Raw genomic sequence first — 12,779 nt, 5'->3', positions numbered from 1 at the left:
AATATGTTAATATAAAAGCCTAAATTCAATCTGTTCATCATATAAAGCGATTGAGTCTCTTCAAAAAAATTTGGGCTAAACCGCTCCATTCATACAGATTGGTTTACGATGAACTTTTTGAAGCGTCAAAGTGATAGTTGCGTAGTTGTCAACGGACGGACAGAAATCTATTAGATTTCAACAAAAAGGTCTTCATTTGTGTTCCGAAGATGAACGGAAGTCTTACGGGTTTGGAATGGCACGAGGGTGAGCAATTAATGACAGAATTTAAATTTTTGGGTAAACTATGTGAAACAAAGTGCTTTGTTTGCGAAGCAACATAAAGCATACATAATTTACCACTTGATTTCCAAAATATAAATCTCAAACGCGTTCACGCAACAACGTCTGCTCTCGCGTCTACACAACACGCATATGCCACGGTGCTCTTGTGAACGCGCTGCTGGAAATTCTTAGTAAGCAAACAAGTTTTTGATTTTTCAAAAAGTACACAGAGCCAAAAATGTCCATAGTGGAAGAAACAGCCACACTGGAACAGATGCAGTGCACTTTTAAGACCACACAGACAGTGAAAGCAAATCACAGCAATGTAATCTATACATAATTCAAAAAAACTCCTGGATTCAAAGAGGTGCAGGCAACTGTGTCACATCTGTGGTCAAACACAAAGTCACAGGTCACTTCTCAAATCAGGGCTTACCCTTTTTAACGAAAGCTCGCTTTCATCTCCTTTAGATGATGTGCGGCTCATACCTCAGCTGAACTACTTGTGGTAAAATCCAAAAGAAAAAAAATTCACCAGTTTTAACATCTGATTAATTAAATTCAGATGAAGAGACAAGTCTACGTAACTTTTTTCTCCACCTGCCTCGATGTGTTTTGGGCTAAACTTTTGCCCGTCACACATGGGCGGCCCGTGTAATAATCAGGAGGATTAAATGCGTGGGTGAGCGTTCAAACACTGTGGGGAGTCTGATAACTAACTTGAAGCCAATCTAATTCCAGTGTTGTTGCAGTCTTTTGCCCAGGGAGGTATGGGAAGGGAGGCGGGAGAGACCACCAACTATCAGTATTTATAGATACAGAAGAGAGCTCCTATTATTTCAGACCGGAGGGACAAATGTAAACCACAACACACTTTGAGTCTTTGAGATACATGGATTTGATTGACAAAGCACTTGTTTAGCTACTAAATATACAGTCTTCCAAAAATGACTTGGACATGCAAAATATCAGACCAAGTGGAATTTATATCAATGAAATGTAGCAAGTGTTTAGGTTTGATAAAAGAACAGATATTTTGTTCAAATTTAAGACAATCTCCAAATATCACTACAATCATTTGTGGGGTACAAGTCTATTAAATAAGTTAATGCAGAAATAAGTAATTCTCAGAATCATCTAGTCTTTATAAGAAACCTCACAGATGTCATCTCACATGAGATTTACTTTATAGCCGCAGCTGCTTGACTTTGTAAACCTCTTTAAACTGTCAGAAAAGATCAAATCTTTTCGTGCTCATGTTGGTTATTCTAAGAGCAAGCACAGCAACACTTCACCATGAACGAGAGATATGGAAACGCACAATTGTGGGGTATTTTTAGTCAGACTCTTCAGAGACAGATGGGACATGGAGAGTTTAATAGAAGAGAAACTGCAGCACTCTCCCTTTTACATACACGGACAGATTCAGGAATCACACAAAGAAACAAGGCCTAGGAAATGCTGCATTTGGTTCTTATGCATCACAAAACAGCTGCATTCATAAGGATGTGAAAGCCCCATTTTAATAAAATTATAGGCTCTAAATATATTACATTGTGCAAATACATTTAATTCATATTCATTTCAGCTCATAATAAAACTTGAAAGGTTAACTTTTCATCACACAATTGGAATTGGATTTCAATTGTAGGGCTGTCACTTTACGTTCGAAAATAGATTGCACAATCGATCGGACCAACCAACACAAGTTTCGAAAACGAAAATAGGGAATTGATTTTAACCAAATATGTGCACTATTAATTTTAGACGAATTAAAAAAATAAAAAAGATAGATGTAACAACTCACAAACAAGCAGAAGAAGAAAATAAAGAATTCCGAAAGTGCATTGCGAAAGTTAAATAGAAAATTCCCACCAAATTTACGCGCCTATAGATTCAATCGGTTTCAATCGGCTGCTGCTGGTGTTTTGCCAAAAAATGGAGGACAACGGCGATCAACCTGTGCGACATGAGAGACTAGTGATAACCCCTAATAACTTGAGGAGTTCGATATGGAAGCACTTCGGGTTTTGGACTGTAGATCAAACTATGAAGAAGGACAAAGCAGTATGCAAACTGTGCAATCGTTAGTTCCCATATCATGTTTATATGTTTTTCATTGATGTTATGGCAGTCCACTCTGCTTATTGTTTTTCGAGAATGTTGCACTCCTGTTTGTCATTGTGCACGAAACTTTACGCCAATAAATCATCAGAAATATTGCTGATTTGTGCATCTCACGTTCGTCCAATTGCCTGTTAGTTGTCCGTGGATTGGCCTATATTTGGCGTTGAAAATGGAAACGTCTTTAGACATGGAAAATCGGTTTTACAATCCGATTCAATGAACACTTATGTCTCAAAAATCGAACAGGATTTTTTCACAAAGTGACAGCCGTATTCAATTGGCTACATCCTCCAGAATGTTGAAATGAAATTTGAATTGGATAGACTGGAATTTAATTAGTCCAGTTTTTATATGAAACATACTAAAAGTTTCAGGTCAGTATGTTAAAAGTTCATGAAAATAAAGATAGATGTTATGACTTCCATTCAATCAAAGAATCCTGGGGGGGGAAATTATCACGGTTTACATATAAATATTAAACAGCAACAGTTTTTAACATTAATAATAAGAAATGCTTCTTGAGCACCAATTCAGCACATTAGAATGATTTCTGAAGGATCATGTGGCACTAAAGACTGGCGTAATGAGCTGTCAAATTCTGCTGTCATCACAGGAATAAATGACATTTTAAAATAGAATAAAAAATAATTTAAACTGTAATATTATTTCACAATATCACTGCATTTACTGTATTTTTGATCAAATAAATGTAGCCTTGGTGAGCGTAAGAGACTTCTTTCAACAACAAAAAAAATAATTCTTACCAACCTCAAACTCTAGTGTATGATTGATTTAGGTGGTTTCAAAGGCTGATTATTAATGTGATCTAATGTTTCTTGAAGTACCTCGTATGCGTGTGGTAACATGTTTACTAGAAAAGCTGTTATGGATGTCTCTGAATGTTATTCCATTTTAATTATAATTGCTTAAATTCAAATTGGAAATGCAATTCTGCATCCTGGTGCTACACCAATTAAACATTTTAAATCAATTCTGCATGGTCCACAACCCTGACAGGCTGTCTTGAGCCTGTTGACAAGTTACACTATGTTTAACCTAGCTGTCCATTTCCTGTTCCTCGTTGCCTGGTAACTCTACCTTGGAAAAGCTGCTTATGTGTCACTGCTCTTCCAGTTGAGTAGTGTCAAACTGACCTGCTCTCCGAGCTTCAAAGCAAGCCAGTCCCATCTCGTCCTTCAGGTCTTCATTCTCCACTGCAATGGCTTCACCCACCGCCACAAAGCGGCCAACTGCAACGCTCACCGCCTGCCCCACTCTCTGGATGGCCCGTAAAGTCTTCTCCGTCTTCTTGAGCTTGTCTTTGTGATTGATCAGTGTGGTAATCTGGAATGAGACCAAAAAGTCAGCGTTTAACATAATAACATTATAATATATTAATATGCTTTAACATAAAATACTGAATGCACTTAAGGTACACTTCACATTAACCTGAGAGTTTGGGTCTGTATGATTTATAGAGTATTTGATCAAAAGTACAGTAAAACCAGTCATATTGTTTCATGTTATTACAGCTGATTTGTATTTGAATATATTTCAAAATATAATTTATTCCTGTGATGACAAAGCTGAATTTTCATCATCATAACTCCAGTCCTCAGTGTCACATGATCCTTCAGAAATCATTATAATATGCTGATTTGGTGCTCAAGAGGCATTTCTTATTATTGTTGCTATACTATATTGTTGTGCTGCTTTATATTTGTGTTCCGAAGATGAACGAAAGTCTTACGGGTTTGGAAAGGCACGAGGGTGAGTAACTAATGACAGAATTTTAATACAACAAATTATTAATGTCACTTTTGATCAATTTAATATATCCTGAATAAAAGTATTAATTTCTACAAAAATCGTACTGATCCCAAACTGTTGAACACTAGTACAATGCATGCACAATGGAGAGAAAATAGACATACAAAAACTAAAAGAATGAAAGTGAACGGCAGTGAAAGAGGTAATAATGACTCCCTCCTCCTAATCCTCTTCATCAACCTACGTTTAACGTCACTTGCTCTCACACTTTAAGATACAATAAAAGCTATGGTCTTCTGTCTGCATCAGGATTGACTTCATCAATCATTTACTCAGAGCCCTTTACAATTTCCGCTCTCAAGAGCTGAAATCCCTCACCTCCTGCTGATGGGTTATGGCAGGTGGCCTGCTAAAGGAAACGTTTAATTGGAGTACAACAGCAGGGAGCATAGACAACACAAGAGCCTGGGAATAATACTCTACAACAGGCCACATGGAGCAAACATGTGCTACTGCCAACCAGTCAACAGTAATATGGCAAGTTAAAAAGGATGCAAATACTAAAATATCCCTCTGTATTTTGCATGTCCTTTGCAATATTTCGTTTTTTAGCTTAGAACGCCACGTAATCAGTGACGGATTTCTCCTGCTCAGCAGTGTGTATTTGAGCATGCATAGTGAATGATGAATGAATCTCGAACACTTCTTCATATTTACATTCCTCACGAGTGAGTCATCTGGGGTTTGACGTTTGGCGTCATCCATCTGTCTTTTCCGAATTCACTTAAACGGACCGTATCATAGAAAACAGGATCTGTCTTGCTGTTTTGCACCAAAAGAGGTGATGGTGTAATGTACTATGTAGACCCTACCCAGCCCACCCAGACAATTTACTGAAACTAAGCAGCAAAAAGGAGTCAACACAAGGAATGATCACCCAAGTTTACACATAGCATGTATCTTAACATCAAGAATTCCAACATTAGGAAGTTAAAAACATCTAATTATGCATTCTCGTTTTACATACAAAGACGTTAGCCAGTCATAATAGAGGTCATTTCATTTGCATACTGAAGTCTTAAAGGTGCAGCAGCAAAAACAGCCTGTTTAATTCTAAGGGTCAGGAAGATGGAGGAAAAATAGCAACAAGAAACCTGATAACAACAAACATACATCAAATTTCATCACATATGGACTTGAGGGAAAGTAATAAATGGTGCAAAAGTGTAAAACGTGGCCGTTTTAAACTGTGGATACTTCACACTCGGTTCATTTTGCTTTATGCTATCATAATTTGTCATTCTGAGGGAGTTCTTTGAATCATTCCCATGCAGTCGAATGTCGACACCCACCGACAGAAGGGGAGAGTGATTAATCGAGTGGGAGGTGTTTCTACGTCATCCTGTGGTCCAGTGCGCGGCCTGTCTCTGACACATCCCCCTGAAGATGGCTTGGGTGACTGAGAGATAAAGGGCCCTGTCCCTGCTTCACTGCCTCACTGCTCTTGCGCTGATATTAGACGGCTATGAGCCGTCCTGGTCCTGCCAACAAATTGAGGGCCATTCATGAGTCATAGAAGAAGAAAAATGAAACATTCCCTGAGGAAGGGAAAAAATCCAGTTGGAGGATAAGGGTGTGAGGGGGCTGTGAACAATGGAGGGTTGAATGGTTCAACGTTTACATTACGTCAACAGTTCTGGAAAAGCAAAACGAATAATGTTTATTCTGAGTTCAAGATGTTTATCTCCCAATCTTTGGCTTAGGCAGTATGATGGTATGTGTTGTGCAATGGAAAGGAAAAAAAAGTATCAATTGGTAATGATTCTGCTATACTTATAATATTACGGTAGATCCGTTGTGTGATTAAAAAAATGTATGCACCTCTTGATGGAAATAAATGCTGTGATGTTATTTCTATCAAGATCTTGTATTGACAATGCAAGAGTCAAGCACTCTGTAAAGTTTCCTCCAGCACATCCCAAAGACTTCCAGTGAATAGAAGGTCTGGACTCAGAGGTGCCGATTCATGTGTGAAAATGATTCTTCATGCTCCGTCCCAACCATTCTTTCACAGTTTGAGCCTGATGAATCATGACATTGTCATCCTGGAATATGGCCGTGATGTGTCTTCCTACATGGCTGTTTAAGAAATGAAAAGCTACACACTCCATTAATTAGGGAAGAACTGCTGCCAAACATATAACATGCTAGAAACATCATAATCACAATAATGATCCAATCATAGACTCTTAAGCATTTGCCTATTTAAATCTAAATAGGCTGGGCAGTGTATTTACAGTTTTGATCAATTGAATGCATCCTTCCTGAATAAATGTAGGCTTTTTGCTTAAAAGCAAATCTTACTGACCCCAAACTTTTGAACGGTGGTGTATATATCTCACAATATAAAATTACCCATACCGCCTACAGATTTGGTCATACTGTCCACCCTTAATTTTGCTGATGGAACTGTTGGCAGGCCAGTGCAATGTGAGTAAATGAGTGAGGGAGTGTGTGTGAAAGTGTGTGTGAATCCACCATGGCCTCAGTAGAGGTAATGTTGTGGTGACACTTACAATGTCCTTCAGCAGTGGCAGTGCTCCAGAGTGAGACACTGACCCGAGACCGGCTCTAGTCTTACTCACCGAGGTCAGGCCATAGAAACATGAGAAAGGTCTAAGCACACAAACTGTTTAAAGCATTGGCATACGAGTCTCTGAGTGAGAAGCACAGGCTGGGTGAAAGTGAGAGAGAGAGAGAGTTAGAGACGAACAGCGTGTGTATTTTTATGTGTCAGAGGGAGAGGGTGGTGGCACTCATGACTTCCTGTTGCTGGATTAGCACATGGCCCACTCAGGCTATGTCAACAGAAAAGAGGCTGCATAACAAAAACACACTGATTCAACACTGGGACACAGCACAGCAATCGCTTCTGTATAAACGCCGCTGACAGTGTTGAATGAGCCAGAGACCAGAAGGCTATTTTTATCTTGTGGAAAGATAAAGCTCAAAACCGACTCGTTTAAATTATTTTCTAAAAACTTTACTGAGCAAACGCAGTATGGAGCTTTAGATTTGTTCAACTAAAGTAAAGTCAATCCTGTGAACTGAATTTCAAAGACATTAGCCCTATACGATGTGTGCTTATAAATGACACAATATGCTACTCAAACCCAAAACAGAAAACTGTAAATTGATTCAGCGTGATTTTTTTTTTTAACCTGACGACAATGTCAAACCATCTGAAATGATGCTGAAACGTTTAATCATTACGTGCAGTGTGGTCTGTTTGAGCACTAAATACGCCTTCAGAGGACCGGCTCTCGATTGCTCCAACAAAAAAATATATTTCTCTAAGGGCCAGTATTTCAATACAGGATCAAGCTATTGGACAAAAGCTGGAAATGCCTGCACAAACCCCCCATGGTTTCTGTTAGATTGGGTTTATAAATAAAATGAAAAAGTAAGGAGATGTCTCAAATTAGGCTCTATCTCGATTTGTACGTGTGAGTGCTCACAAAAAAATAAAAAATAAATGCCAACGTGTCTGTGCCTTTTATGTGTCTGGGCTGTAGTAAAAAAGAACTATTTATTGGCCAGGCTAACTAAAACAGTAGATATTTGACCAAACTGAGATTATCGACATTGGCCAATAATCATTCCCATATAGTCAATACGGAATCAACAGTCTTGAGCATGCATGTAAAAATGGAATAAATGTCCAGTAAATTGATATATTACATTCACAGACGAGCCAAAACATTATGACCACCTGCCTAATATTATGTTCGTCATCCTTGCGCCACCAAACAGCTCCAACCCGCCAAGGCATGGACTCTACAAGAGCCCTAAAGGTGTCCTGTGGTATCTGGCATGAAGACATTACCATCAGATCCTTCAAATCCTGTAAGTTGCAAGATGGAGCTGCCGTGGATCTAGCTTGTTGGTCCAGCACATCCCACAGATGCAGTATACCTGGTTTACAACAACGTTTAGGTAGGTGGCACGTCAAATTTACGTCCAGATGAATGGCGGGACCAGGGTTTCCCAGCAGAACATTGACTTTTCACTAATCATTTTATCTATCAGAACTTGACATGTGACCTTGTTAGGAAATGATCAACATTTTTCGCTTCACCTTAGAGTGGTCATAATCTTATGTCTCAGTGTATTCACACAATCTATGTATGGGGCCTAAAATTAAGATCTCATTTTTGTAATTTATTACCATTTTTTTTACAAATTATATTACCAGTATAACAACTTAACTGATCAGTTAAAAAAAATACATAGACTTAACATTGGTGTTCTCATGCAAAATGGTGTAACATTGGTGTTCTCATCTCGTGTTTTTGCCTTTATTGAGATAGGAAAGTACAGAGAAATGTCAGGAAGAGAAGATGAAGAGAGTGGGACGGAATCAGGAAGGGTCCACGAGCCGGGACTCAAACTCAGGTTGCCCAGGCTATCGGCTCTGACAATCTAAAAAAAAAATTTTTTTCATTTAAACATATTCAGATTCCTAAAATGTAGTTTATCTCAGAACCTTAGCCTTGTGGGCAGTGTTCTGACATATCACACACCCTGAGTTAAATCCATGGCTTGAGGTCCTTCCCTTATCCTGTCCCCCCCCCCTCCTGTCGCTTCCTGTCTCTTCTCAACTGAAGGTTTAAAACGCCCCAAAATGTTCAGGTTAGTTTCAGGTTTTAGAAATTCTGCATCTTATTTTTGGACTCAATATGAGACTTTGAGCCCCATTATATCAGTCATCAGCAATGCCACTTTCTAGATGCTGGCATTGCAAAGCCTGTTTTCATAAAATATTACTTGTGAGTCAAAAAAGCTGCACCATTATAAAAGGAGGCGTGAAGGACAATCAGATTTTATGCATGTTGACATTAGGTGCATATGACAGCTGTTCTCAAGCACCCTATACATCTATCACATTTCATTTCTTTACAGAGACAATTCCATTTTCTGTTGGATGTTTGCTAATATTTCATATGCATCTTATCACCCTCATAAAACAAATGGCTCAGGAAAGACATCTCCAGCAAAACAAGATTTAGTTACTATAAAAAGCCTAAACCTTGATGAGTGCAGCGAGATGACTAAACCCTGAATGAAAAACAGCCTTGATAATTCACTGCACAACATCATTTGTAGGTATATGCCAAACAATGACAGATGGACTGTGGGTTCAACAAGCTTTATATTAAATTACTTTTTGAAATATACTACAAAACAAATACATTGAACTTAGTCCATTTAAAGTTTAACAACAGTGTTTTTTTTTTTTTTAAATTAACTGGTTCAGTCTTGCATGCCTGTTTGTGTCCAGTCTAACTACACTAAAACATGAATGGCTGCCCTTGTAAGAAGAAGCTCGACCCTTATTTAAGGGTTATGAATATCATTTAAATAACAGACTGAAATGGGATATCGCAATGGCATGACATTACACAATGTTATTGCACTTTGTCACAAATTACGTAGTTCTGCTGCCAAAAAACATTTACTCTGAAAAAACGAGATGCATTCCATTTCATTACAGTCTTTCAGAGTAAAAGATGAAAGAGATCCTTTTAATTTCAAGAGCCGCACCTGTGGAGAAAGCTCTATCACTCTCTCTATCAATGGCTTGAAGAAGATGGAAGATAAAAGTGGTTTAAAAAAAAGAAACCTGATTTAATTTTTTTTAAATAAATAATATAACAGATCTTGCCATGCTCTGAAAGTATACATGTGATCTCTAAATCAGTTATCAAAAACACATGGTGACATTATGACAGCTCACTCAATTATGCAATCAGGCAATAGCTGTTTAAACAAACAGTAATTAAACATTCATCTGACACTGATGAATTCATTATCATCCATCATTTTTGATGAATTTTAATGATGGTCTATTAATTGCTGACAGAACCAAAGTTACAAAAATAAAATCAATCATAACAAGTACAGGCTGATTTAAACTTCTAGAGTTAAATTCACATCTACATCATTAAATCATTTAGTTAGATTATTTATTCAGGTTTTCATTTCACACACCAACCACACAATTATTGTGCAAATATCAGCAGCACTAATATATAATAATTATGCTTTTGGAAATGTATCCAGACCTCAATATTCTTGAGCTTTATGTGGGACTACCTGAAGCAAAATTTTACACAAGGGAAAAGGTGAGGTCATGACTCATGATAAAATTAGCATTTGCTATTGGCTAGATAAAAGTACATTAGCTTCTATGGTTGGAATCCAATAAGACAGAGACAGATAATTAAGATGAGATAGTAGAATAGGTAGCAAGTGCCAGGTCTGGAGAGGAAGCTGGAACATTGGCACTCCAGCCGAGCCAAAATCGGAAAAGTACAAAGTAAGAGAAAAGAAAAAAAACTCTTTCCCTCTGGATCTGGTTTGCCTAAAGTCACCATGAAATCAAAATTGATTATTCTTATTTTTTACAGAAAGTTGCAGTGCTTATTATAAATGATTTATCTGTGCACATCATTATTTATTTATTTTATTTTAATTCATATGCCTGAAAAAAAAAAAAAAAAAAAAAAAAAAAAATCAAGGTTTGCTTGTTTGTAGGGCTGCCCATTTTGTCCTAAACTTTTCCGATTATAAATCAATAAGATAAAATAACAATAAATTAGTGTTATTATTATTATTATTATTATTATTATTATTAAATAAACAGTTGTAATATCACTGTAAAATAAGATTAAATGAGCATAAAAAATAAAAAAATAAAAAAACACGCAGCACATTTATATTTATTTAATTCAATTGCAGCCTTTGTGATTGCCTAATCGCACTAAGCCATATCACGATTTGTGTTTTATTGATTAATCATGCAGTCCTAACACCTGCATACCTAAAATATGCCCTTAATGAATAGTCAAGACAAAAGTTATTCACTGAACACAGCATTGAATAAAGCATTTTAAAATTGTGAAGCTGTAGGCTAATTAGTTTGAAAATTAAAAGATATATTTCTGTTACAATCACATTACCATCAATCTGTCCAGAAAGTCAATGAAGCTTCCTATAATTGCAAAAAAGGACCTCAGGGATCCCCCGTACAACACAGGACCAACTAAGAAATTCTTTCACTGCTCCCATACTGTGTATAATAGTAATATTAATACATATTAATGTTAATTAATCATGTTGATTACAGCACAGACTGTACTAAATCAAACCAGAAGGCCTTGTGATAAGGTACCACGGGTCATCACTACTGTACAAAGACTCATTGATCTATTCCCGTACACTCATTACATTACAATGTGGCAGGCAGAGCGCCAAACGTGAAGCCAGAGCACATGCTCCTCAAAAACTGTACGGTCGCAGCCATTGAACTTGCTATATAAACAAAAGCTAATGAGAAAAGGGTGGTTTTTCTACCTTGGCATGAAAGAACAAGCATACTGTATCAAAGGATATCTTCAGGCTCAACATGAACACTGCAGACCACCACATTTGTTTTGTGTGCATTCCTGGTGTTTTATCCCTTTAACACGGCTGATCGGTTATACGATTGTGGTATTCTTATTATTAGATTAGGTGGGACCACAATTTCCAAGGCTTTGGAAATTTGATTATCATGTTTAAATAGACATCAAGACCGTGAAAATGTATGTGCAGATACAGCAGATCCATGAACTCAAGAGCCATTGAGCAGAAATGAATCAGTTTTCTTTCATACCTTCAGGTCATGCGGTGCGATTCTGAGATGAATACAGTCAGGCTAACTAATAATACAGTTCCAACTTTCTATCACAGAGGTGTGTATTATATGAAAAGTCAGCATATTGGGGAAAGTTGTCTTTTATCTGTGTTTGCAGACTACATCTGAGCTATGACATGGCAGGGATGGCAGGAAAGCGTGGTCTCTTGTACCTGGGAACTCAATACAGCAGACATGCAGGGCTGATTTTCACTGTGATTTAATGCAGATGTGCCTTAGCAGTGAGATGAATGGCTGGATGGGGGGGGGGGGGGGGGGGGGGGGGGGGGCAATGGGAAGACGAAGTACATAGTGCTGTTGGAATGCTGAGGCTAATAATACCCAGTGATTGGTGAGCTTTGTGCCCTGCCAAGAATCACTGGCTGCACAACAGCATGGATGTCAAACTGCTCAGCCATTTAATCACTCTTTATACGGCCAGTGTTTAACTCCATTTTAGTCACACTTGATCTGCATTAACACTATCTGTTAAAACAAGATGTACGGTTTTAGATTGGCACAACTTAAAATGTCACCTAAAATATAGCAGTGAGCAGACAGTACCAATACTTGCCATCATCCAAAGTGACTGATTAGTACACTAAACTGTAAACTCCACACTACCTAAGTTCCTCTTCAGTTCCCAGACCATGCATTTTTGGAACCAGACACTTTTTTTTTATTAGCAGCCAAAATCCTTGAAGACAGCAATCACAACACATTTCAAAGTGACAGAATATTCTATAACATATGGAATTACTGGAATATGACTGGATAGACTGGACTGATTAGTCTGATATTAGTAGAACAAAGTTAAAAAATTATTTACTTTTAGATTTACATATTTACTTCTCAACACGTTCCTGGGGCCTGTACCATG

The 12,779-nt window shown here is 37.7% G+C and overlaps 1 protein-coding gene across 2 annotated transcripts in view; it reads right to left on the bottom strand.

Annotated features, from left to right (window-relative positions):
* ctnnal1 (catenin (cadherin-associated protein), alpha-like 1) overlaps positions 1-12,779 on the bottom strand; it is a 60,316-nt gene that overhangs the window by 25,665 nt on the left and 21,872 nt on the right. For both annotated transcript variants that reach the window (XM_084424361.1, XM_084424362.1), the window contains exon 2: positions 3,546-3,735. In XM_084424361.1, coding sequence (XP_084280487.1) covers positions 3,546-3,735 — 190 coding nt within the window. The remainder of the gene's footprint in view (positions 1-3,545; positions 3,736-12,779) is intronic.

The sequence above is a fragment of the Rutilus rutilus genome (assembly GCF_951802725.1).
Source record: "Rutilus rutilus genome assembly, chromosome: 11".
NCBI classification, from domain to species: Eukaryota; Metazoa; Chordata; class Actinopteri; order Cypriniformes; family Leuciscidae; genus Rutilus; species Rutilus rutilus.
This window is presented reverse-complemented; position numbering and strand designations above follow the sequence as displayed.